The following is a 27,488-nucleotide window of genomic DNA, read 5'->3' as shown; positions in this document are numbered from 1 at the left end:
AGAGAGGCGGGAGAGAGAGAGGCAGGAGAGAGAGAATGATAGAGAAGGTGAGAGAGGGGGGTAGAGAGAGGGGGGTGAATCAATCAATCAATCAGAGACACAGTGAATCATAATAACCAGTGTGACAGACAGAACAGTGAATCATAATAACCAGTGTGACAGACAGAACAGTGAATCATAATAACCAGTGTGACAGACAGAACAGTGAATCATAATAACCAGTGTGACAGACAGAACAGTGAATCATAATAACCAGTGTGACAGACAGAACAGTGAATCATAATAACCAGTGTGACAGACAGAACAGTGCATCATAATAACCAGTGTGACAGACAGAACAGTGAATCATAATAACCAGTGTGACAGACAGAACAGTGAATCATAATAACCAGTGTGACAGACAGAACAGTGAATCATAATAACCAGTGTGACAGACAGAACAGTGAATCATAATAACCAGTGTGACAGACAGAACAGTGAATCATAATAACCAGTGTGACAGACAGAACAGTGAATCATAATAACCAGTGTGACAGACAGAACAGTGAATCATAATAACCAGTGTGACAGACAGAACAGTGAATCATAATAACCAGTGTGACAGACAGAACAGTGAATCATAATAACCAGTGTGACAGACAGAACAGTGAATCATAATAACCAGTGAATCATAATAACCAGTGAATCATAATAACCAGTGTGACAGACAGAACAGTGAATCATAATAACCAGTGAATCATAATAACCAGTGAATCATAATGACCAGTGTGACAGACAGTATTATGTGTCCTCTCACCTGGATAGTGAGGAAGGTGGAGAACCACTCCCTCATCTCTGTCTGAGTGTCACAACACAGATACCTACAGGGAGGATGGAAAGACAGAGGAGAGAGAAAGATTAACCTCAAGAAGAGTCCCCTAAGCAAGCTGGTCCTGAGGATCTGTTTACAAACACAAACACACCCCACAGAGCCCCAGGACAGCAACACAATGAGACCCAACCAAATCATGAGAAAACTAAAAGATAATTATTTCCAATGTATCAAGTAATGAACAAAAAAAAATTGCAAACTAGAATGCTATTTGGCCCGAAACAGAGAGTACACAGTGGCAGAATACTTGACCACTGTGACTGACACAAACTTAAGGCAAGCTTTGACTATATACAGACTCAGTGAGCATAGCCTTGCTATTGAGAAAGGCCGCCGTAGGCAGACCTGGCTCTTAAGAGAAGACAGGCTATGTGCACAAATGAGGTGGAAACTGAGCTGCACTTCCTAACCTCCTGCCAAATGTATGACCATATTAGAGACACATATTTCCCTCAGATTACACAGATCCACAAAGAATTCAAAAACAAACCCAATTTTGATAAACTCCCATATCTACTGGGTGAAATACCACAGTGTTCCATCACAGCAGCAAGATTTGTGACCTGTTACCACAAGAAAAGGGCAACCAGTGAAGAACAAACACCATTGTAAATACAACCCATATTTATGTTTATTAATTTATTAGAGAAGAGGGAGAGAGTGAGACAGAGACTTAGGTAAGTAGACCTAGTGCACATTACCACGCACAATCCCATCCCCCAACCTCCCCTATCTCACACAGTGCCTGGTCAAAGTCCCCTGGGCGTCAACACACAGTGAGTCCTAATTTAAACGAGAGTCAGTGATTAGAGTCGAGTGTGTTTCACACCTCAGGGATGATGTCACCAGACCCACACTGAGTCACCCCCTCAACAACTCCACTTTCTCTAACAGCTAAAGTACACAACATTGACACAGCCATGGAGTTATGACACACACAGCTCTGTACATCACGTGGCTGCTCTTCCTCACAGCAGGGAGCTCATCAGGCCATTGGTTAGTTAAAGCGTGTTATGCCCCAAACACTTTAATCGGTTTCCCTCAACACACTGTTCTGTCTGTCACACTAATAACTAGGATCAATTCAGAAGTATATTCTAGTATATTCTCTCTGTCTCTCTCTCCCCATCTCACTCTCCCTCTCTCTCCCCAATCTTACTCTCCCCATCTTACTCTCCCTCCCCATCTCACTCTCCCTCCCCATCTCACTCTCCCTCCCCATCTTACTCTCCCTCCCTCCCCATCTCACTCTCCCTCCCCATCTTACTCTCCCTCCCCATCTTACTCTCCCTCCCCATCTTACTCTCCCTCCCCATCTTACTCTCCCTCCCCATCTTACTCTCCCCCTCTTACTCTCCCCCTCTCTCCCCATCTTACTCTCCCCCTCTCTCCCCATCTTACTCTCCCCCTCTTACTCTCCCCCTCTCTCCCCCATCTCACTCTCCCCCTCTCTCCCCCCATCTCACTCTCCCTCTCTCTTTCCCCATCTCTCTCTCCCCATCTCACTCTCCCTCTCTCCCCCCATCTCACTCTCCCTCTCTCTTTCCCCATCTCTCTCTCCCCATCTCACTCTCCCTCTCTCTCCCCATCTCACTCTCCCTCTCTCTCCCCATCTCACTCTCCCTCTCTCCCCATCTTACTCTCCCTCTCTCCCCATCTTACTCTCCCTCTCTCTCCCCATCTTACTCTCCCTCTCCCCACCTTACTCTCTCTCCCCATCTTACTCTCCCTCTCTCTCTCTCCCCACCTTACTCTCCCTCTCACTCCCCATCTTACTCTCCCCATCTCACTCTCCCTCTCTCTCTCCCCATCTCACTCTCCCTCTCTCTCCCCATCTCACTCTCTCTCCCCACCTCTCCCCATCTTACTCTCCCTCTCCCCATCTTACTCTCTCTCTCTCCCCATCTTACTCTCCCTCTCCCCATCTTACTCTCTCTCTCTCCCCATCTTACTCTCTCTCTCTCCCCATCTCACTCTCACTCTCTCCCCATCTCACTCTCTCTCTCTCCCCATCTCACTCTCTCTCTCTCTCTCCCCATCTCACTCTCTCTCTCTCCCCATCTCACTCTCCCCCTCTCTCCCCATCTCACTCTCCCTCTCTCTCCCCATCTCACTCTCCCTCTCTCTCCCCATCTCTCTCCCTCTCTCTCTCCCCATCTCACTCTCCCTCCATCTCACTCTCCCTCTCCCCATCTCACTCTCCCTCTCTCTCCCCCTCCCCATCTTACTCTCCCTCCCCATCTTACTCTCCCTCCCCATCTTACTCTCCCTCCCCATCTTACTCTCCCTCTCTCTCCCCATCTTACTCTCCCTCCCCATCTTACTCTCCCTCCCCATCTTACTCTCCCTCCCCATCTTACTCTCCCTCCCCATCTTACTCTCTCTCTAGTGCATGCTGGGAGCGAGTCGGGAAGCAGGAGCGACTGGAATTCAGCATCCCGGAGTCGCCTCTTCACAAAAGGGTTTTCTAATGATCAATTAGCCTTTTAAAATGATTAACTTGGATTAGCTAACACAACGTGCCATTGGAACACAGGAGTGATGGTTGCTGATAATGGGCCTCTGTACACCTATGTAGATATTCCATTAAAAAAATATATACAAATCAGTTTCCAGCTACAATAGTCATTTACAACATGTATTTTCTGTAAAAAACAAGGACATTTCTAAGTGACCCCAAACTGTTGAACGGTAGTGTATGTTTATATTGAGTAGTTGAGTTGTTTTAAAGGTTATATTGTCTCACTATCACTAAGTATGTATAGGGGTGGTGGGATGGTTGAACGGTAGTGTATGTTTATATTGAGTAGTTGAGTTGTTTTAAAGGTTATATTGTCTCACTATCACTAAGTATGTATAGGGGTGGTGGGATGGTTGAACGGTAGTGTATGTTTATATTGAGTAGTTGAGTTGTTTTAAAGGTTATATTGTCTCACTATCACTAAGTATGTATAGGGGTGGTGGGATGGTTGAACGGTAGTGTATGTTTATATTGAGTAGTTGAGTTGTTTTAAAGGTTATATTGTCTCACTATCACTAAGTATGTATAGGGGTGGTGGGATGGTTGAACGGTAGTGTATGTTTATATTGAGTAGTTGAGTTGTTTTAAAGGTTATATTGTCTCACTATCACTAAGTATGTATAGGGGTGGTGGGATGGTTGAGGTTGGTTCCCTCGAGGGCGTAACCAGCGGGAGGGCTGGTTGTAATGACCACTCTGAGGTTTACAGTTTCAAAAACTTAAATCGGCGGCATGGGGTGAAGATTCCCGCTGCGACAAGTTGTTGGGTGGAAGAATGTAGTTTAGCAGTGGGCGCTATCATTGGGTATGACGGCATAAAATCAGCCTCAAGGATGAATAGCGCTGTAGTCATTTTCTTAGATTCTATTGAAAAGGTGAATCCGATAGTTGAGTGGTGTTGTGTTGAGGGAGACAGACATCTATATTCCTTCTTATGAATCCGGCGAAGGAAGTTCTACTTTCTAACGTGCCCCCATTCGTTAGGGATGAAGTGTTGGAGCGAGAGTTATCTACAATAGAGAAGGTTCTTTTTGGATGCAAATCTCCTTTGCTGAAACATGTCGTGTCTCATAGAAGACACAGGAATTTAAAGAAGGATACTGACCAACTGAATTTAGTGTTCAGTTTCAAGATTGACTATGTGTTCTACACTTCTACTGAATCAATGAAATGCTTTGGGTGTGGAAGAGAGCGGCATTTGGTACGTTATTGTCCAGAGAACGAGCGCGCAGAGCCAGATAGCAGCTCAAGCACTGGTGCAGCTAAAGCACCACTGAGAAGGGAAGAACAGGCTAAGGGTTCAGGAGAAGGGAGAAGGTGGGCAGATGTGGTGGTAAAAAAAGGAAAGGAGAGCAATATGGCTATGGGGGCAGTTGTGGTAGAGCAAGGAGGGGGGGGGGCAGTAGGTGAGACTGTGATTGAGATCGCTGAGGGGGTGCTGGAGAATGAAATTGGAGTTCAAGAGGAGAGGGAAGTAATGGAAAATGAAGCAGCTGTTTTCAAACTAGCGAGGAGGAAGAGGAAGAATTTAAGGGGGGACGAAGGTTCTAATTCTAACAGGAAGGTAGAGATTGATAAATCAGTTCAGGATAAACAGGAAGTAGAGATTGATAAATCAGTTCAGGATAAACAGGAAGTAGAGATTGATAAATCAGTTGAGGATAAACAGGAAGTAGAGATTGATAAATCAGTTGAGGATAAACAGGAAGGTAGAGATTGATAAATCAGTTGAGGATAAACAGGAAGGTAGAGATTGATAAATCAGTTCAGGATAAACAGGAAGTAGAGATTGATAAATCAGTTGAGGATAAACAGGAAGGTAGAGATTGATAAATCAGTTGAGGATAAACAGGAAGGTAGAGATTGATAAATCAGTTGAGGATAAACAGGAAGGTAGAGATTGATAAATAGGATGTAGAGATTGATAAATCAGTTCAGGATAAACAGGAAGGTAGAGATTGATAAATAGGATGTAGAGATTGATAAATCAGTTCAGGATAAACAGGAAGTAGAGATTGATAAATCAGTTGAGGATAAACAGGTTGTAGAGATTGATAAATCAGTTGAGGATAAACAGGTTGCAGAGATTGATAAATCAGTTGAGGATACACAGGAAGTAGAGATTGATAAATCAGTTGAGGACAAACAGGAAGTAGAGATGGTGGAGTTCCCTTCTGGGGATGACAGCTAGGAATCGGATGCGTCACAACAAAATAGCGAGAGAAATGGGGTGGAACGGAGGTATGAGATTGAAAAGGTAATTTCTGAATTTGACAAAAGGGAAGAAATATAGGCAGGATTATAATGCAACAGATTTTTGTCCTGAAAGGGAATGGTTTATTGAATCAGCAAAGTTTCTGATGTCAAAAGTAACGGGTGGAGGTTTGACAAGCCCTGAAATTGCTAGACTAAAGAAAGTGGTCACGAGAGTGACAAGTGAGGTAAATTCTAAAGGAAATGAAAGAGTCCAGTCGCAGCCTTAACTCTGTAAAGAGATGTGTTTTCTGTCTCTTCCTGTGTTTTTTTCCCCCAGCCTTAAGATTTCTTCTTTAAAATGTAAATGGGGCAAGAGACGGGAAAAAAGAGCCTCTAGTGTATGGGTTAATAAAGGGAAAGGGAAGTGACAAAAGTTTTCTACAAGAAATGCATAGTAATATGGAAAATGAAGTTGTGTGGCAACAGGGGGGGGCAATGGTGTGTAGTCATAGAAACTCAAACTGGGGTTTGTGGCCATCCTGTTCTCAAAAGGGTTTTTGCCTTTATCATACGAGGTTAAAGAGGTAGTTGTGAAGAAAAGTTAGAGCGAGATGTGAAAACATCACTATGTGTTTAATAAATGTATATTCCCAGTAGAGGAAGTTGAGAGGGAATGTTTTTTAGAGACATTATCAAATACCATTGAGAAATGTAATGCTGAGGATGATTCATTTATTGCTGGGGATTTTAACTGCACAGTCAGTGATTTAGATAGAAAACACAAAGAACCTCATACAGCATCAAGGACTTTTTAAAAATGCCTTATTTTAACATGTGAACTATGTGATATATGGTGGAGTCAAAATGGAGGCATGAGACAGAACACATGGTCTAATGTGAGAGAGAACACCATCTCTCTGACCAGGTTAGATAGGTTTTATTGTAACACTGTGTGATGTTTGGAGCCAACATGGAGGTAGGAGACAGAACACATGGTCTAATGTGAGAGAGAACACCATCTCTCTGGTCAGGTTAGATAGGTTTTATTGTTTTGAGCATCAATCTCAGGTCTGTAAATCAGGTGTGATAACTCCAGTGGGATTTTCTGATCATTGTTTAATAACAGAGGTGGTGTTCATTAACACTGTATAACCCACACGTGCATACTGGCATTTTAATATAACTTTATTGAGTGATGCTCACTTCAGGAAATGTTTTAGTTTTTTCTGGGAGAGGTAGAGGTCTGAAAGGAGAGTTTTGTATCTCTTCCTAGACTAGGGAACATCCAGATTCAACAATTCTGTAATCAATACACCATTAATGTCACCAGAGATATCACCAGATCAATGAATGCCCCAGAGTCTGAAATAGTGGAACTCCTGACGTTAGTTTAGACCACAGGAGATCGAGGCCATATTCAGGCACTCAAGAGGAAAAGCAGCCTCTCATTGGCAGACCTGCTGGGTATCAGAATACAGGGGGCATTGGCAGACCTGCAGGGTATCAGAATACAGGGGGCATTGGCAGACCTGCAGGGTATCAGAGTACAGGGGGCATTGGCAGACCTGCTGGGTATCAGAGTACAGGGGGCATTGGCAGACCTGCTGGGTATCAGAGTACAGGGGGCATTGGCAGACCTGCTGGGTATCAGAGTACAGGGGGCATTGGAAGACCTGCTGGGTATCAGAGTACAGGGGGCATTGGAAGACCTGCTGGGTATCAGAGTACAGGGGGCATTGGAAGACCTGCTGGGTATCAGAGTACAGGGGACATTGGTAGACCTGCTGGGTATCAGAGTACAGGGGGCATTGGTAGACCTGCTGGGTATCAGAGTACAGGGGGCATTGGTAGACCTGCTGGGTATCAGAGTACAGGGGGCATTAGTAGACCTGCTGGGTATCAGAGTACAGGGGGCATTGGAAGACCTGCTGGGTATCAGAGTACAGGGGACATTGGTAGACCTGCTGGGTATCAGAGTACAGGGGGCATTAGTAGACCTGCTGGGTATCAGAGTACAGGGGGCATTGGTAGACCTGCTGGGTATCAGAGTACAGGGGGCATTGGCAGACCTGCTGGGTATCAGAGTACAGGGGGCATTAGAAGACCTGCTGGGTATCAGAGTACAGGGGGCATTGGCAGACCTGCTGGGTATCAGAGTACAGGGGGCATTGGCAGATCTGCTGGGTATCAGAGTAGGGGGCATTGGCAGACCTGCTGGGTATCAGAGTACAGGGGGCATTGGTAGACCTGCTGGGTATCAGAGTACAGGGGGCATTGGTGAGAAGTACATTTCAGGGAATCTCTGAAATGGATGCCTCATCCAAATTATTCTTTGGTTTAGAGAAAAAGAATGGACAAAGAAGAATTATTCATTGCCTCAAATCATCTGTTGTACAGGAGCTCCCTAGCCCAAGTGGAATTAGAAAGAGGACAGTAGAGTTCTATGCTGAGCTCTACAAGTGGAATTAGAAAGAGGGTATCAGAGTACAGGGGACATTGGTAGACCTGCTGGGTATCAGAGTACAGGGGGCATTGGTAGACCTGCTGGGTATCAGAGTACAGGGGGCATTGGTAGACCTGCTGGGTATCAGAGTACAGGGGGCATTGGTAGACCTGCTGGGTATCAGAGTACAGGGGACATTGGTAGACCTGCTGGGTATCAGAGTACAGGGGGCATTGGTAGACCTGCTGGGTATCAGAGTACAGGGGACATTGGTAGACCTGCTGGGTATCAGAGTACAGGGGACATTGGTAGACCTGCTGGGTATCAGAGTACAGGGGGCATTAGTAGACCTGCTGGGTATCAGAGTACAGGGGGCATTGGTAGACCTGCTGGGTATCAGAGTACAGGGGGCATTGGTAGACCTGCTGGGTATCAGAGTACAGGGGACATTGGTAGACCTGCTGGGTATCAGAGTACAGGGGGCATTGGTAGACCTGCTGGGTATCAGAGTACAGGGGGCATTGGAAGACCTGCTGGGTATCAGAGTACAGGGGGCATTGGTAGACCTGCTGGGTATCAGAGTACAGGGGGCATTAGTAGACCTGCTGGGTATCAGAGTACAGGGGGCATTAGTAGACCTGCTGGGTATCAGAGTACAGGGGGCATTGGTAGACCTGCTGGGTATCAGAGTACAGGGGGCATTGGCAGACCTGCTGGGTATCAGAGTACAGGGGGCATTAGAAGACCTGCTGGGTATCAGAGTACAGGGGGCATTGGCAGACCTGCTGGGTATCAGAGTACAGGGGGCATTGGCAGATCTGCTGGGTATCAGAGTACAGGGGGCATTGGCAGATCTGCTGGGTATCAGAGTACAGGGGGCATTGGCAGACCTGCTGGGTATCAGAGTACAGGGGGCATTGGTAGACCTGCTGGGTATCAGAGTACAGGGGGCATTGGTGAGAAGTACATTTCAGGGAATCTCTGAAATGGATGCCTCATCCAAATTATTCTTTGGTTTAGAGAAAAAGAATGGACAAAGAAGAATTATTCATTGCCTCAAATCATCTGTTGTACAGGAGCTCCCTAGCCCAAGTGGAATTAGAAAGAGGACAGTAGAGTTCTATGCTGAGCTCTACAAGTGGAATTAGAAAGAGGACAGTAGAGTTCTATGCTGAGCTCTACAAGTGGAATTAGAAAGAGGACAGTAGAGTTCTATGCTGAGCTCTACAAGTGGAATTAGAAAGAGGACAGTAGAGTTCTATGCTGAGCTCTACAAGTGGAATTAGAAAGGACAGTAGAGTTCTATGCTGAGCTCTACAAGTGGAATTAGAAAGAGGGCAGTAGAGTTCTATGCTGAGCTCTACAAGTGGAATTAGAAAGGACAGTAGAGTTCTATGCTGAGCTCTACAAGTGGAATTAGAAAGGACAGTAGAGTTCTATGCTGAGCTCTACAAGTGGAATTAGAAAGAGGACAGTAGAGTTCTATGCTGAGCTCTACAAGTGGAATTAGAAAGAGGACAGTAGAGTTCTATGCTGAGCTCTACAAGTGGAATTAGAAAGGACAGTAGAGTTCTATGCTGAGCTCTACAAGTGGAATTAGAAAGAGGGCAGTAGAGTTCTATGCTGAGCTCTACAAGTGGAATTAGAAAGGACAGTAGAGTTCTATGCTGAGCTCTACAAGTGGAATTAGAAAGGACAGTAGAGTTCTATGCTGAGCTCTACAAGTGGAATTAGAAAGAGGACAGTAGAGTTCTATGCTGAGCTCTACAAGTGGAATTAGAAAGAGGACAGTAGAGTTCTATGCTGAGCTCTACAAGTGGAATTAGAAAGGACAGTAGAGTTCTATGCTGAGCTCTACAAGTGGAATTAGAAAGAGGGCAGTAGAGTTCTATGCTGAGCTCTACAAGTGGAATTAGAAAGAGGGCAGTAGAGTTCTATGCTGAGCTCTACAAGTGGAATTAGAAAGGACAGTAGAGTTCTATGCTGAGCTCTACAAGTGGAATTAGAAAGGACAGTAGAGTTCTATGCTGAGCTCTACAAGTGGAATTAGAAAGAGGGCAGTAGAGTTCTATGCTGAGCTCTACAAGTGGAATTAGAAAGAGGGCAGTAGAGTTCTATGCTGAGCTCTACAAGTGGAATTAGAAAGAGGGCAGTAGAGTTCTATGCTGAGCTCTACAAGTGGAATTAGAAAGGACAGTAGAGTTCTATGCTGAGCTCTACAAGTGTAATTAGAAAGGACAGTAGAGTTCTATGCTGAGCTCTACACGTGGAATTAGAAAGAGGGCAGTAGAGTTCTATGCTGAGCTCTACAAGTGGAATTAGAAAGAGGACAGTAGAGTTCTATGCTGAGCTCTACAAGTGGAATTAGAAAGGACAGTAGAGTTCTATGCTGAGCTCTACAAGTGGAATTAGAAAGAGGACAGTAGAGTTCTATGCTGAGCTCTACAAGTGGAATTAGAAAGGACAGTAGAGTTCTATGCTGAGCTCTACACGTGGAATTAGAAAGAGGGCAGTAGAGTTCTATGCTGAGCTCTACACGTGGAATTAGAAAGAGGGCAGTAGAGTTCTATGCTGAGCTCTACAAGTGGAATTAGAAAGGACAGTAGAGTTCTATGCTGAGCTCTACAAGTGGAATTAGAAAGAGGACAGTAGAGTTCTATGCTGAGCTCTACACGTGGAATTAGAAAGAGGACAGTAGAGTTCTATGCTGAGCTCTACAAGTGGAATTAGAAAGGACAGTAGAGTTCTATGCTGAGCTCTACAAGTGGAATTAGAAAGAGGACAGTAGAGTTCTATGCTGAGCTCTACACGTGGAATTAGAAAGGACAGTAGAGTTCTATGCTGAGCTCTACACGTGGAATTAGAAAGAGGGCAGTAGAGTTCTATGCTGAGCTCTACAAGTGGAATTAGAAAGAGGACAGTAGAGTTCTATGCTGAGCTCTACACGTGGAATTAGAAAGAGGGCAGTAGAGTTCTATGCTGAGCTCTACAAGTGGAATTAGAAAGAGGACAGTAGAGTTCTATGCTGAGCTCTACACGTGGAATTAGAAAGAGGGCAGTAGAGTTCTATGCTGAGCTCTACAAGTGGAATTAGAAAGAGGACAGTAGAGTTCTATGCTGAGCTCTACACGTGGAATTAGAAAGAGGACAGTAGAGTTCTATGCTGAGCTCTACAAGTGGAATTAGAAAGAGGACAGTAGAGTTCTATGCTGAGCTCTACAAGTGTGAGTACAAAGAGGATAAAACAGTGACACAGCAGTTCCTTGGTGGGCTCCCACAGGTGGCTGCAGAAGCTCAGGTTGAACTAGAGCAACCATTGTCTTTGCAGGAGCTTTACACTGCATTAAAAGGCATGGGAAATGGAAGGGCACTGGGTATTGATGGGCTTCCCGTTGACTTTTTGAAGTATTTTTGTTGGGAGAGGATTGGCTAGCAGTAGTTAATGATAGTTTGACCGGAGGGTTACTACCAATAAGCTGCAGAACGGCTGTCCTCATCCTACTGCCAACAAAGGGTGACCCTAAGGAGGTGAAGAACTAGAGGCCGGTGACCTTAATGTGCACTGATTAGAAGATCCTGTCCACCAGGCTGAGGGAGGTGATGGTCCTACTGTGTTCTCTGCAGGCAGACAGGGGATAACATTTCCCTGATTCTGGAGGTTGTTCTCTCATATGTCATACAGGAGGCCACTATTATTGTTAACAATGTGGTTGCGTCTGCACTGTGGCATGGGTTGGCATGTTTAGAGCCACCGTCTGGCCTTCTGGCCAAGATACAGGAAATGATTGTAGATTTATTTTGGGATAAACATCATTGGATTCCAGTGTTTTGTGTCAGCAGAAGACTGAATTATGCTCAACAGTTACAAGGCACCAGATGAAGACGCCCCATTCCCCAGAATAGGGATTACATCCAATATCCCAGAGTTGGACAGAAAGGTGTTATTAGTAGATTTGAGAGGGTTGGAAGAGGTGGGATTGGATGAGGTGAATGGGAAGGAGTTATATAGATGGTGTGTCAAGGTTTTAAATAAAGATACATTGAAAAATAGAAAAGACACTCCTTGTAGGGTAAAACTAGGGCTTGATGACAAGGTAAAGCCAGCATGGAGAGCACTGTACAAACCACTGTCACAAAAGGGTACTGTTGATATGTAATGCAGGGTTTTGTATCTGTTATTAATTCAGATGTTGGAGATTGATGTCCTTTTTGTAATATAAGAGAAACGATTTCACACAGTTTTTTGGATTGTGAGCGGATAAAGCCTCTTTTTGAAATACTGGAGTCTTTGTTTACAGCTGTAGGGGAGATTTTCAATAACACAGATTTTATTTGGGGGTTTCAATACAGTAAGCAGCAGAAAATAAACAACTGTTACATTTTATTTTGGGACAAGCTAAGATGTCCATTTTTCTGAGTAGGAAAATAAAGATAGACAAGGGATATGGTAAGGATAGAAGATGTGTTTTTAAAGGATTAGTCATAAAAGTGGATTTTGAGTTCTTCTGGGCTGTAAAAGATCTCCCATTGCAGACCTCTACTCCCTGGTGTATGTAGCTCAGTAGGCCTCCAGATATACTGGCCATACTGCATAGCATACACAGACAGAAGACACACACATTCAGGGACTCACCATTGCTGCTTCTCTGGCTTCTCCTGTTTTTCACTTTTATAGATCACAGTCAGACCCCAACTACAGAGAGAGAGAGAGAGAGAGAGAGGTGTTCTGACCAGGCAGGAGGAGAGGACAGAGAGGTGTTCTGACCAGGCAGGAGGAGAGGACAGAGAGGTGTTCTGACCAGGCAGGAGGAGAGGACAGAGAGGTGTTCTGACCAGGCAGGAGGAGAGGACAGAGAGGTGTTCTGACCAGGCCGGAGGAGAGGACAGAGAGGTGTTCTGACCAGGCCGGAGGAGAGGACAGAGAGGTGTTCTGACCAGGCCGGAGGAGAGGACAGAGAGGTGTTCTGACCAGGCCGGAGGAGAGGACAGAGAGGTGTTCTGACCAGGCCGGAGGAGAGGACAGAGAGGTGTTCTGACCAGGCCGGAGGAGAGGACAGAGAGGTGTTCTGACCAGGCAGGAGGAGAGGACAGAGAGGTGTTCTGACCTGGCAGGAGGAGAGGACAGACAGGTGTTCTGACCTGGCAGGAGGAGAGGACAGACAGGTGTTCTGACCAGGCAGGAGGAGAGGACAGACAGGTGTTCTGACCAGGCAGGAGGAGAGGACAGACAGGTGTTCTGACCAGGCAGGAGGAGAGGACAGACAGGTGTTCTGACCAGGCAGGAGGAGAGGACAGACAGGTGTTCTGACCAGGCAGGAGGAGAGGACAGACAGGTGTTCTGACCAGGCAGGAGGAGAGGACAGACAGGTGTTCCGACCAGGCAGGAGGAGAGGACAGACAGGTGTTCCGACCAGGCAGGAGGAGAGGACAGACAGGTGTTCCGACCAGGCAGGAGGAGAGGACAGACAGGTGTTCCGACCAGGCAGGAGGAGAGGACAGACAGGTGTTCCGACCAGGCAGGAGGAGAGGACAGACAGGTGTTCCGACCAGGCAGGAGGAGAGGACAGACAGGTGTTCCGACCAGGCAGGAGGAGAGGACAGACAGGTGTTCCGACCAGGCAGGAGGAGAGGACAGACAGGTGTTCCGACCAGGCAGGAGGAGAGGACAGACAGGTGTTCCGACCAGGCAGGAGGAGAGGACAGACAGGTGTTCCGACCAGGCAGGAGGAGAGGACAGACAGGTGTTCCGACCAGGCAGGAGGAGAGGACAGACAGGTGTTCCGACCAGGCAGGGGGAGAGGACAGAGAGGTGTTCCGACAAGGCCGGAGGAGAGGACAGACAGGTGTTCCGACCAGGCCGGAGGAGAGGACAGACAGGTGTTCCGACCAGGCAGGAGGAGAGGACAGACAGGTGTTCCGACCAGGCAGGAGGAGAGGACAGACAGGTGTTCCGACCAGGCAGGAGGAGAGGACAGACAGGTGTTCCGACCAGGCAGGAGGAGAGGACAGACAGGTGTTCCGACCAGGCAGGAGGAGAGGACAGACAGGTGTTCCGACCAGGCAGGAGGAGAGGACAGACAGGTGTTCCGACCAGGCAGGAGGAGAGGACAGACAGGTGTTCCGACCAGGCAGGAGGAGAGGACAGACAGGTGTTCCGACCAGGCAGGAGGAGAGGACAGACAGGTGTTCCGACCAGGCAGGAGGAGAGGACAGACAGGTGTTCCGACCAGGCAGGAGGAGAGGACAGACAGGTGTTCCGACCAGGCAGGAGGAGAGGACAGACAGGTGTTCCGACCAGGCAGGAGGAGAGGACAGACAGGTGTTCCGACCAGGCAGGAGGAGAGGACAGACAGGTGTTCCGACCAGGCAGGAGGAGAGGACAGACAGGTGTTCCGACCAGGCAGGAGGAGAGGACAGACAGGTGTTCCGACCAGGCAGGAGGAGAGGACAGACAGGTGTTCCGACCAGGCAGGAGGAGAGGACAGACAGGTGTTCCGACCAGGCAGGAGGAGAGGACAGACAGGTGTTCCGACCAGGCAGGAGGAGAGGACAGACAGGTGTTCCGACCAGGCAGGAGGAGAGGACAGACAGGTGTTCCGACCAGGCAGGAGGAGAGGACAGACAGGTGTTCCGACCAGGCAGGAGGAGAGGACAGACAGGTGTTCCGACCAGGCAGGAAGAGAGGACAGACAGGTGTTCCGACCAGGCAGGAGGAGAGGACAGACAGGTGTTCCGACCAGGCAGGAGGAGAGGACAGACAGGTGTTCCGACCAGGCAGGAGGAGAGGACAGACAGGTGTTCCGACCAGGCAGGAGGAGAGGACAGACAGGTGTTCCGACCAGGCAGGAGGAGAGGACAGACAGGTGTTCCGACCAGGCAGGAGGAGAGGACAGACAGGTGTTCCGACCAGGCAGGAGGAGAGGACAGACAGGTGTTCCGACCAGGCAGGAGGAGAGGACAGACAGGTGTTCCGACCAGGCAGGAGGAGAGGACAGACAGGTGTTCCGACCAGGCAGGAGGAGAGGACAGACAGGTGTTCCGACCAGGCAGGAGGAGAGGACAGACAGGTGTTCCGACCAGGCAGGAGGAGAGGACAGACAGGTGTTCCGACCAGGCAGGAAGAGAGGACAGACAGGTGTTCCGACCAGGCAGGAGGAGAGGACAGACAGGTGTTCCGACCAGGCAGGAAGAGAGGACAGACAGGTGTTCCGACCAGGCAGGAGGAGAGGACAGACAGGTGTTCCGACCAGGCAGGAGGAGAGGACAGACAGGTGTTCCGACCAGGCAGGAGGAGAGGACAGACAGGTGTTCTGACCAGGCAGGAGGAGAGGACAGACAGGTGTTCTGACCAGGCAGGAGGAGAGGACAGAGAGGTGTTCTGACCAGGCAGGAGGAGAGGACAGACAGGTGTTCTGACCAGGCAGGAGGAGAGGACAGAGAGGTGTTCTGACCAGGCAGGAGGAGAGGACAGAGAGGTGTTCTGACCAGGCAGGAGGAGAGGACAGAGAGGTGTTCTGACCAGGCAGGAGGAGAGGACAGACAGGTGTTCTGACCAGGCAGGAGGAGAGGACAGACAGGTGTTCTGACCAGGCAGGAGGAGAGGACAGACAGGTGTTCTAACCAGGTGGGTGGTCGAAGTTTCTTCTTGATGCCTAGATAGACCCTCAGGTTCTTCACCTGCCACTCCCTCTCTGGACGATTACTCTACAGGGACACAAAACAGACAGATTAGCTGTTTCAATCCCAGCGTGTGTGTGTGTGTGTGTGTGTGTGTGTGTGTGTGCGTGTGTGTGTGCGTGTGTGTGTGTGTCTTACCCGCACTTCCTTGTACATCCTGAGGGAGACAGTGTTTAGGATGAAGTAGCGGTCGTGGAAGCTGCCGGTGTTTAGTCCCAATCCCAGAATGCTCCTCTCTTCCCGGAACTTCACCATCCCGTGCTTGGACACATCCACTTTACTGGCTATGGGGGGACGGATCGTACCAAATCAGAAACAGTATAGGGGTAATAGTAGAGCTGAGAAGTCAATTCAGTTGTGTGTGAGCAGCCTGATCACTAGAAACAAACTTAGATTTCAGATGTTTGAAAAGGTCCTGAGAATGTGGATATATGCTCACAATAAAATAAAATACAACATTCACCCAGAAATGGGAGTGAACTGGAGCTGCTCAGAACACTGCACCACAGCAGGTCAATGCTCTAGCAAGCCATAACCCAACATTAACCACTCAGAACTAATGACTGTTCATCTTTGAGTTGTTTCCCTTTTAACCCAGTAACCACATGTATGTGTGTGTGTTAGCATGTGTGTTAGTGTGTGTTAGTGTGTGTGTGTACCCAGGTAGACGAGTATGGCCTCCATGGCCAGGTGTTTTTTGACCAGCAGGTGGGAGTCGGTACCCAGAGAGTGTAGGATGGGTAACACACGCTCCAGATGATGCAATGGACGCTCTGAGTGAGTGAGGAGAGACAAACAGAACAGAGCTTCAACAGCAGCATCACCTCTCCACCCCATACCTCTTTCCCCACCTCTCCACCCCATACCTCTTTCCCCACCTCTCCACCCCATACCTCTTTCCCCACCTCTCCACCCCATACCTCTTTCCCCACCTCTCCACCCCATAACTCTTTCCCCACCTCATACCTCTTTTCCAACCTCTCCATCCCATACCTCTTTCCCCACCTCTCCACCCCATACCTCTTTCCCCACCTCTCCACCCCATACCTCTTTCCCCACCTCTCCACCGCATACCTCTTTCCCCACCTCATACCTCTTTTCCAACCTTTCCACCCCATACCTCTTTCCCCACCTCTCCACCCCATACCTCTTTCCCCACCTCTCCACCCCATAACTCTTTCCCCACCTCATACCTCTTTTCCAACCTCTCCATCCCATACCTCTTTCCCCACCTCTCCACCCCATACCTCTTTCCCCACCTCTCCACCCCATACCTCTTTCCCCACCTCTCCACCGCATACCTCTTTCCCCACCTCATACCTCTTTTCCCACCTCTCCACCCCATACCTCTTTCCCCACCTCATACCTCTTTTCCAACCTCTCCACCCCATACCTCTTTCCCCACCTCTCCACCCCATACCTCTTTCCCCACCTCTCCACCCCATACCTCTTTCCCCACCTCTCCACCCCATACCTCTTTCCCCACCTCTCCACCCCATACCTCTTTCCCCACCTCTCCACCCCATACCTCTTTCCCCACCTCTCCACCCCATACCTCTTTCCCCACCTCTCCACCCCATACCTCTTTCCCCACCTCATACCTCTTTTCCAACCTCTCCATCCCATACCTCTTTCCCCACCTCTCCACCCCATACCTCTTTCCCCACCTCATACCTCTTTTCCAACCTATCCATCCCATACCTCTTTCCCCACCTCTCCATCCCATACCTCTTTCCCCACCTCATACCTCTTTCCCCACCTCTCCATCCCATACCTCTTTCCCCACCTCTCCACCTCCTACCTCTTTCCCCACCTCTCCACCTCCTACCTCTTTCCCCACCTCCTACCTCTTTCCCCACCTCCTACCTCTTTCCCCACCTCCTACCTCTTTCCCCACCTCCTACCTCTTTCCCCACCTCCTACCTCTTTCCCCACCTCCTACCTCTTTCCCCACCTCTTCACCTCATACCGCTTTCCTCACCTCTCCACCTCATACCTCTTTCCTCACCTCTGCACCTCATACCTCTTTCCCCACCTCTCCATCCCATACCTCTTTCCCCACCTCTCCATCCCATACCTCCATCCCATACCTCTTTCCCCACCTCTCCATCCCATACCTCTTTCCCCACCTCTCCATCCCATACCTCTTTCCCCACCTCTCCATCCCATACCTCTTTCCCCACCTCTCCATCCCATACCTCTTTCCCCACCTCTCCATCCCATACCTCCATCCCATACCTCTTTCCCCACCTCTCCATCCCATACCTCTTTCCCCACCTCTCCATCCCATACCTCTTTCCCCACCTCTCCATCCCATACCTCTTTCCCCACCTCTCCATCCCATACCTCTTTCCCCACCTCTCCATCCCATACCTCTTTCCCCACCTCTCCATCCCATACCTCTTTCCCCACCTCTCCCTCTCTATATGCAGTATATATAGATATACACTACATCTGACCTCTCATCTCTCATCTCTCACCGGTCTCCTCATTCTTGCTGACCTCTCATCTCTCTCCACTCACCGATCCCCTCCTCCTGGCTGACCTCCCATCTCTCTCCACTCACCGATCCCCTCCTTCTGGCTGACCTCCTATCTCTCTCCACTCACCGATCCCCTCCTTCTGGCTGACCTCCCATCTCTCTCCACTCACCGATCCCCTCCTTCTGGCTGACCTCCCATCTCTCTCCACTCACCGATCTCCTCCTCCTGGCTGACCTCCTATCTCTCTCCACTCACCGATCCCCTCCTTCTGGCTGACCTCCCATCTCTCTCCACTCACCGGTCTCCTCCTCCTGGCTGACCTCCCATCTCTCTCCACTCACCGGTCTCCTCCTCCTGGCTGACCTCCCATCTCTCTCCACTCACCGGTCTCCTCCTCCTGGCTGACCTCCCATCTCTCTCCACTCACCGGTCTCCTCCTCCTGGCTGACCTCTCATCTCTCTCCACTCACCGGTCTCCTCCTTCTGGCTGACCTCCCATCTCTCTCCACTCACCGATCCCCTCCTCCTGGCTGACCTCCCATCTCTCTCCACTCACCGATCCCCTCCTCCTGGCTGACCTCCCATCTCTCTCCACTCACCGGTCTCCTCCTTCTGGCTGACCTCCCATCTCTCACCACTCACCGGTCTCCTCCTCCTGGCTGACCTCCCATCTCTCTCCACTCACCGATCCCCTCCTTCTGGCTGACCTCCCATCTCTCACCGGTCTCCTCCTTCTGGCTGACCTCCCATCTCTCTCCACTCACCGATCCCCTCCTCCTGGCTGACCTCCCATCTCTCTCCACTCACCGGTCTCCTCCTCCTGGCTGACCTCCCATCTCTCTCCACTCACCGATCCCCTCCTTCTGGCTGACCTCCCATCTCTCACCGGTCTCCTCCTTCTGGCTGACCTCCCATCTCTCACCACTCACCGGTCTCCTCCTCCTGGCTGACCTCCCATCTCTCTCCACTCACCGATCCCCTCCTTCTGGCTGACCTCCCATCTCTCACCGGTCTCCTCCTCCTGGCTGACCTCCCATCTCTCTCCACTCACCGGTCTCCTCCTTCTGGCTGACCTCCCATCTCTCACCACTCACCGATCTCCTCCTTCTGGCTGACCTCCCAGCAGCTCCAGTAGTCTTTCTCTCTGACCTGGATCTTCCGTCGGTCCAGAATCTCACAGGTCAGCTCTGCTGCCGTCATAGAACCAGGGATCTAGAGGGGAGAGCAGTGGAGGGAGTGACATTCTGGACCCCTCCTTACTCCATTTCCCTATCGTGATAAAGGTGAGGGCTTAAGGGTTAGTTAAGGTCAGAGGTGAGAGTTCACCTTGACATGCTGCTCTGTCGTCTCCTTCTTCTCCTCCAGGTACACTGTACAAATGAAGTCACCTGCTGACCCCGACGCCTGCACAACACACACACACGCGCCCGCGTTAAAGCACATTGGGTTACAGCAGAACACTGCAAACACATGAGAAGTTTGTGTGACTCACAGGAACGCTGGAGTTGAGGAGATGTGTGTGAGTGTACTGTATTACTCACAGGAACACTGGAGTTGAGGAGATGTGTGTGAGTGTACTGTATTACTCACAGGAACACTGGAGTTGAGGAGATGTGTGTGAGTGTACTGTATTACTCACAGGAACACTGGAGTTGAGGAGATGTGTGTGAGTGTACTGTATTACTCACAGGAACACTGGAGTTGAGGAGATGTGTGTGAGTGTACTGTATTACTCACAGGAACACTGGAGTTGAGGAGATGTGTGTGAGTGTACTGTATTACTCACAGGAACACTGGAGTTGAGGAGATGTGTGTGAGTGTACTGTATTACTCACAGGAACACTGGAGTTGAGGAGATGTGTGTGAGTGTACTGTATTACTCACAGGAACGCTGGAGTTGAGGTTCAACTTCTCTCGGACTTTAATGATGACCGTGATCTCATCCAGCTGCCTTTTCAGCTGCTGCTCATCCACCTGGACCGCAACACAACCACACACGGTCAACCACACACGGTCAACCACACACGGTCAACCACACACGGTCAACCACACACGGTCAACCACACAACAACATGACCGTATAACCGGTAAAACTACTCACTCCGGGGTTGAAACACCACTGACCAGCTCACACTGCAGCCATCCCCCTACCAAACATGCAGCCATGCCCCTACCAAACATGCAGCCATCCCCCTACCAAACATGCAGCCATGCCCCTACCAAACATGCAGCCATGCCCCTACCAAACATGCAGCCATGCCCCTACCAAACATGCAGCTATGCCCCTACCAAACATGCAGCCATGCCCCTACCAAACATGCAGCCATCCCCCTACCAAACATGCAGCCATGCCCCTACCAAACATGCAGCCATGCCCCTACCAAACATGCAGCCATCCCCCTACCAAACATGCAGCCATCCCCCTACCACACATGCAGCCATCCCCCTACCACACATGCAGCCATCCCCCTACCAAACATGCAGCCATCCCCCAACCAAACATGCAGCCATCCCCCTACCACACATGCAGCCATCCCCCTACCAAACATGCAGCCATCCCCCTACCAAACATGCAGCCATCCCCCTACCACACATGCAGCCATCCCCCTACCACACATGCAGCCATCCCCCTACCAAACATGCAGCCATCCCCCTACCACACACTGTAGCCATCCCCCTACCACACACTGTAGCCATCCGCCTACCACACACTGTAGCCATCCGCCTACCACACACTGTAGCCATCCGCCTACCAAACATGCAGCCATCACCCTACCACACACTGTAGCCATCCCCCTACCACACACTGCAGCCATCCCCCTACCACACACTGTAGCCATCCCCCTACCACACACTGTAGCCATCCCCCTACCACACACGGTCTGTAATGACATCTCTAGCACTGAGATGCGAACCAGCGGCCTTCTGGTTACAGGTTCAATGCTCTTAACCGCTAGGCTACCTGCCGCCTCTATGAGGTTAGGGGTCAGGGGTTAGAGTTAACAGGGTCTCTGACCTCAAAAACGTCAGTGTAGTGCTCTATGAGTTCCTCTACGACGCGGCCAGCTGTGTAGTCCTTCCCGTCGGTCTGGAACAGTGTTGGGCCAAATACTATAGCCAGGTTATGGAGATTCATCTGGTTCAGCTCTGCAAACCGCTGCACACTGTGGACAACACACACACAACGTTACACTCTGAGCGGAGGGGTGTGTGTGTGTGTGTGTGTGTGTGTGTGTGTGTGTGTGTGTGTGTGTGTGTGTGGCTCACCAGTAGAGGTGGTTGACCAGGGCTCGTAGCGTGGCCTTGTTGACTCTGGGCAGGCGGCTCAGCAGCAGCTGGTACTGAGAGATCTTCTTGCTCTCCTCTGGGACCACTGACAGACAACACACATGGTGTTGGAGTTAGGGTGTAGGATACATGGTGTAGGGGTTAGGGTGTAGGATATAGGGTGTAGGGGTTAGGGTGTAGGATACTTGGTGTAGGATACATGGTGTAGTGGTTAGGGTGTAGGATACATGGTGTAGTGGTTAGGGTGTAGGATACGGGGTGTAGGGGTTAGGGTGTAGGATACGGGGTGTAGGGGTTAGGGTGTAGGATACAGGGTGTAGGGATTAGGGTGTAGGATACAGGGTGTAGGGGTTAGGGTGTAGGATACAGGGTGTAGGGGTTAGGGTGTAGGATACAGGGTGTAGGGGTTAGGGTGTAGGATACATGGTGTAGGGGTTAGGGTGTAGGATACATGGTGTAGGGGTTAGGGTGTAGGATATAGGGTGTAGGGGTTAGGGTGTAGGATACATGGTGTAGTGGTTAGGGTGTAGGATACGGGGTGTAGGGGTTAGGGTGTAGGATACAGGGTGTAGGGGTTAGGGTGTAGGATACATGGTGTAGGGGTTAGGGTGTAGGATACATGGTGTAGGGATTAGGGTGTAGGAGGTAGTGTTAGGGTGTAGGGTTAGGGTGTAGGATACTTGGTGTAGGGGTTAGGGTGTAGGATACATGGTGTAGGGGTTAGGGTATAGGATACATGGTGTAGGGGTTAGGGTGTAGGATACATGGTGTAGGGGTTAGGGTGAAGGAGGTAGGGTTAGGGTGTAGGGTTAGGGTGTAGGATACTTGGTGTAGGGGTTAGGGTGTAGGATATAGGGTGTAGGGGTTAGGATACTTGGTGTAGGGGTTAGGGTGTAGGATACAGGGTGTTAGGTTGTAGGATACAGGGTGTAGGGTAAAGTGTGTAGGATACAGGTTGTTGGGGTTAGGGTGTAGGATACATGGTGTAGGGATTAGGGTGTAGGATACAGAGTGTAGGGGTTAGGGTGTAGGGATGTAGGGGTGTTGGGGTTAGGGTGTAGGATACTTGGTGTAGGGGTGAGGGTGTAGGATACATGGTGTAGGGGTAAGGGTGTAGGATACATGGTGTAGGGGTAAGGGTGTAGGGGTTAGGGTGTAGGATATAGGGTGTAGGGATTGGGGTGTAGGATACATGGTGTAGGGGTTAGGATATAGGGTGTAGTATATAGGGTGTAGGATATAGGGTGTAGGAATTGGGGTGTAGGATATAGGGTGTAGGATATAGGGTGTAGGATATAGGGTGTAGGATATAGGGTGTAGGGATTGGGGTGTAGGATACAGGGTGTTGGGGTATAGGATACAGGGTGTAGGACACATGGTGTAGGGGTTAGGGTGTAGGACACATGGTGTAGGGGTTAGGGTGTAGGATACAGGGTGCTGGGATTAGGGTGTAGGATTCAGGGTGCAGGATATAGGGTGCAGGATATAGGGTGCAGGATACAGGGTGTAGGGGTTAGGGTGTAGGATACATGGTGTTGGGATTAGGTGTAGGATACAGGGTGTAGGAGTTAGGGTGTAGGATAAAGGGTGTAGGGTAGGGGTGTTAGGGTACAGGGTGTAGGATATAGGGTGTTGGAGTTAGGGTGTAGGATATAGGGTGTTGGGATTAGGTTGTAGGATACAGGGTGTAGGGGTTAGGGTGTAGGACACATGGTGTAGGGGTTAGGGTCTAGGATACAGGGTGCTGGGATTAGGGTGTAGAGGTTAGGGTGTAGGATACAGGGTGCAGGATACATGCTGTTGGGACCAGGTGTAGGATACAGTGTGCAGGGTGTTAGGGTGCAGGGTGCTGGGGTGCAGGGTGTTGGGGTGCAGGGTGTTGGGGTGCAGGGTGTTGGGGTGCAGGGTGTTGGGGTGCAGGTCTCACCAGGTGTGCTGAGCCATGCGCTAGCAGCCTGTATGGTGAACAGTCCCTCTCCAGACTCTCTGAAGAAGCGTTTCAGTGTGTTAGACACGTCGTCCACCTGGTGCTCCTCCTCCTTCAGACGCACGCTACGAGCATCACGCCGAAACGCCTCGCACAGCGCCGCCACGCGACTGTTCACGCCACTCTTACGGTAGATACCCTCAGACGTCAGACCTAAAACACACAGATTAAAACTCAGACACACACTAATATCCACAACACATACTCCTGACATGCTTCAGTGTTTCAATTCTCCCCCTTCTCTTTACTGACCAACCAAAACTGTCAGAGTTCAGAGGTCAGAGTAGCAGCCAATCAGAGCCCAGAAGGGATTAGGGAGAGAGTCAGCAGACGGAAGAGACTAACATGCTGACCACACCGCTCGCATGTTATTCAATCATTGCACCCACACTGCTCACGCGCGCCAACGAGCATCTGCGTTGCCAAGCGCTAAAATAGAAGTCAGTTCTATTTGTGACGCTGAACGCGGTCCAAGTCCTGCCTCTCCCATCTCATTCGTTTATAAAAGCATATACCCCATCTCCTCATTGCCATATAAAGTCCAAAGAAGAAAAAGACTGGAAGGACGAGCGATGACTAGAAACTATTTGGTTGACCGTTTTATGTGTGGATTAATTGTCGGAGTAGAGGACCTTGTGCGTTTCAGGTAAAATAACAACTCAACGTTTATATCCCAGGACAAATTAGCTAGCAACAGCAAACTAGCTAGCTAAATTTCCATAAACGTTTAGTGCTTTCAACCTGTCCACAAATTAATATAATTGGTTCAAAGTTTGTTTTGATGTTTCAACCTGCATGTCGTGATGGCGTTTGGTGTGGGAGGACAAAATCTATTTTCACACGCTGATGCACGGCGCGTCGGGTTTGGGCATGGTGTAAGACTGCAGTCCAAATACGTTATTTTTACCCCCTCAGCCGTTACTTTCCCTCTGGGCGGAATCCCAGTCAAAACCGGATGCAGTTTGATTGCCATCTTAAGTGGAGGTCCAATTCACAAACGTTGCCCCCTCGGCCCTAGATTTAGCTCGAGGGAGTGAAGAACTTTGGTCACTTCCGCGGTTGATATGACCCACAATTCAATGCAAACTGTATTCACATGTTAAACTCTGGTGTGTCAAAGGCTGCATTTTCGGCATGTCAGAAAAAGTATGAAGCTAGCGTGCTAATATATACACATTGATTTTAGTGTTGGCAAATAGGCTTAGTCTCGTAGTGAGGAGCCTTTAAAACATTTTTGGAATTCTGAAATTGATTGGAATAAATGATCAAACTATAAAACTTGCTAGCCAGCTATGGGTAACTGTAGCTAGCCATCTGACAGGAGTGCTAGCTAGATACGTTAGCTTGCTAGGTACATTAATAGCTTTAGGTTAGTTGTTTTTAAGCTCAACTTGAAGATTTCCACCAAGGACGTTGCCTCTCCAATCATCACTCTCACTCGCTTGGGCAAGGCACATTTAAGGTACACTCGGATGTGACAATGTAAAACGTCATTCAAGGGCTGAGGGTTTAGGGCTGAGGGCTGTCTACTTTGAGTTTGAAACGCAGCCAAACATTTCAACCACGAAACAGGAGAAACTACCCAGAACCCCACAGGAACAGCCTGATCTCCAGTAAGACCAGTGAGTCATAATAGGAAATAAACTACAGGGGGAAAGAGAGAGGAGAAGTTAACACATGACCAAGGGGGGGGGGGGGGGGGGGTGGATGGACGGACGGACAGGCAGAGGCAGAGGCAGAGGCAGAGGCAGAGAGAGAGAGAGAGAGGCAGAGAGAGAGAGAGAGAGGCAGAGAGAGAGAGAGAGAGAGAGAGAGAGAGGCAGAGAGAGAGAGAGAGGCAGAGAGGCAGAGAGAGAGGCAGAGAGGCAGAGAGGCAGAGAGACAGAGAGACAGAGAGACAGAGAGAGAGAGAGAGAGAGAGAGAGAGAGAGAGAGAGAGAGAGAGAGAGAGAGAGAGAGCAGTGCTTATTTCTTGTCCTTTACTTCTCGGTCTCTGTTAGCCAGAACTCCCGCTATTACAGTCACGAGGCAATACACACAGCTACACACACAACTACACACTCTTACCGCACTGTGTGATATAGTCAATGCAGCGGTCCACTATAACAGGGATGTCAGTCTCAGTTAGTTGCTGCTGACTAAGAGAGTCTCCTGCACTGCCTGCTGCTTTCTGGATGCCCACACACCAACCCTGGAAGTCAAGCTTCCTGTCCCCCTCGATGTACAGAGTCCTGGAGAGAAGGAGGAAGGGAAGTAGGGGGGTAGGAAGAATGAGAGGGTTGGGAGTGAGACAGGGGGGTAGGGAGAATGAGAGGGAGGGAGTGGGACAGGGAGATAAGGGGGTAGGGAGAATGAGAGGGAGGGAGTGGGACAGGGAGATAGGGGGGTAGGGAGAATGAGAGGGAGGGAGTGGGACAGGGAGATAGGGAGAATGAGAGGGAGGGAGTGGGACAGGGAGATAGGGAGGTATGGAGAAAGAGGGAGGGAGTGGGACAGGGAGATAGGGGGTAGGGGGGTAGGGAGAAAGAGGGAGGGAGTGGGACAGGGGGATAGGGAGAATGAGAGGGAGGGAGTGGGACAGGGGGATAGGGAGAATGAGAGGGAGGGAGTGGGACAGGGAGATAGGGGGGTAGGGAGAATGAGAGGGAGGGAGTGGGACAGGGAGATAGGGGGGTAGGGAGAATGAGAGGGAGGGAGTGGGACAGGGAGATAGGGGGGTAGGGAGAATGAGAGGGAGGGAGTGGGACAGGGAGATAGGGGGGTAGGGAGAATGAGAGGGAGGGAGTGGGACAGGGAGATAGGGGGGTAGGGAGAATGAGAGGGAGGGAGTGGGACAGGGAGATAGGGGGTAGGGAGAATGAGAGGGAGGGAGAGGAAGGAATGAAACCTCTTTAGTGGGTCAATATACAGTTGAAATCAGAAATTTACATACACCTTAGCCCAAAAATATTTAAACTCAGTGTTTCACAATTCCTGACATTTAATTCTAGTAAAAATTCCCCGTCTTAGGTCAGTTAGGACTCACCACTTTATTTTAAGAATGTGAAATGTCAGAATAATAGTAGAGGGAATGATTCATTTCAGCTTTTATTTCTTTCATCACATTCCCAGTGGGTCAGAAGTTTACATACACTCAATTAGTATTGCCTTTAAATTGTTTAAAAGTGGGTCTTAGGTTTCGGGTAGCCTTCCACAAGCTTCCCACAATAAGTTGGGTGAATTTTGGCCCATTCCTCCTGACAGAGCTGGTGTAACTGAGTCAGGTTTGTAGGCCTCCTTGCTCACACATGCTTTTTCAGTTCTGCCCACAAATGTTCTATAGGATTGAGGTCAGGGCTTTGTGATGGCCACTCCAATACCTTGACTTTGTTGTCCTTAAGCCATTTTGCCACAACTTTGGAAGAACCATTTGCGACCAAGCTTTAACTTCCTGACTGATGTCTTGAGATGTTGCTTCAATATATCCACATCATTTTCCTGCCTCATGATACCATCTGTTTTGTGAAGTGCACCAGTCCCTCCTGCAGCACAGCACCCCCACAACATGATGCTGCCACCCCCGTACTTCACGTTTGGGATGGTGTTCTTCGGCTTGCAAGCCTCCCCCTTTTTCCTCCAAACATAACGATGGTCATTATGGCCAAACAGTTCTATTTTTGTTTCATCAGACCAGAGGACATTTCTCCAAAAAGTACGATCTTTGTCCCCATGTGCAGTTGCAAACCGTAGTCTGGCTTTTTTATGGAGCAAAGTCTGGCTTTTTTATGGAGCAATGGCTTCTTCCTTGCTGAGCGGCCTTTCAGGTTATGTCGATATAGGACTCGTTTTACTGTGGATGTAGATACTTTTGTACCCGTTTCCTCCAGCATCTTCACAAGGTCCTTTGCTGTTGTTCTGGGATTGATTTGCAATTTTTGCACCAAAGTACGTTCATCTCTAGGAGACAGGACGCATCTCCTTCCTGAGTGGTATGACGGCTGAGTGGTCCCATGGTGTTTATACTTGCGTACTATTGTTTGTACA

The 27,488-nt window shown here is 49.5% G+C and overlaps 1 protein-coding gene across 5 annotated transcripts in view; it reads right to left on the bottom strand.

Annotated features, from left to right (window-relative positions):
* Positions 1-27,488, bottom strand: part of LOC106581405 (arf-GAP with Rho-GAP domain, ANK repeat and PH domain-containing protein 1) — a 122,871-nt gene that overhangs the window by 11,414 nt on the left and 83,969 nt on the right. For all 5 annotated transcript variants that reach the window (XM_082966762.1, XM_082966764.1, XM_082966763.1 and 2 more), the window contains 12 exons: positions 25,533-25,696; positions 23,406-23,618; positions 21,458-21,563; positions 21,207-21,354; positions 20,075-20,164; positions 19,517-19,594; positions 19,285-19,402; positions 16,367-16,480; positions 15,846-15,991; positions 15,652-15,734; positions 12,664-12,723; positions 797-860 (listed from right to left, as the gene is read on the bottom strand). In XM_082966762.1, coding sequence (XP_082822888.1) covers positions 797-860; positions 12,664-12,723; positions 15,652-15,734; positions 15,846-15,991; positions 16,367-16,480; positions 19,285-19,402; positions 19,517-19,594; positions 20,075-20,164; positions 21,207-21,354; positions 21,458-21,563; positions 23,406-23,618; positions 25,533-25,696 — 1,384 coding nt within the window. The remainder of the gene's footprint in view (positions 1-796; positions 861-12,663; positions 12,724-15,651; positions 15,735-15,845; positions 15,992-16,366; positions 16,481-19,284; positions 19,403-19,516; positions 19,595-20,074; positions 20,165-21,206; positions 21,355-21,457; positions 21,564-23,405; positions 23,619-25,532; positions 25,697-27,488) is intronic.

The sequence above is a fragment of the Salmo salar genome, chromosome 20, assembly GCF_965601325.2.
Source record: "Salmo salar chromosome 20, fSalSal1, whole genome shotgun sequence".
NCBI lineage: Eukaryota > Metazoa > Chordata > Actinopteri > Salmoniformes > Salmonidae > Salmo > Salmo salar.
The sequence above is the reverse complement of the archived record's forward strand: the minus strand, read 5'-3'. Positions and strand labels throughout refer to the sequence as shown.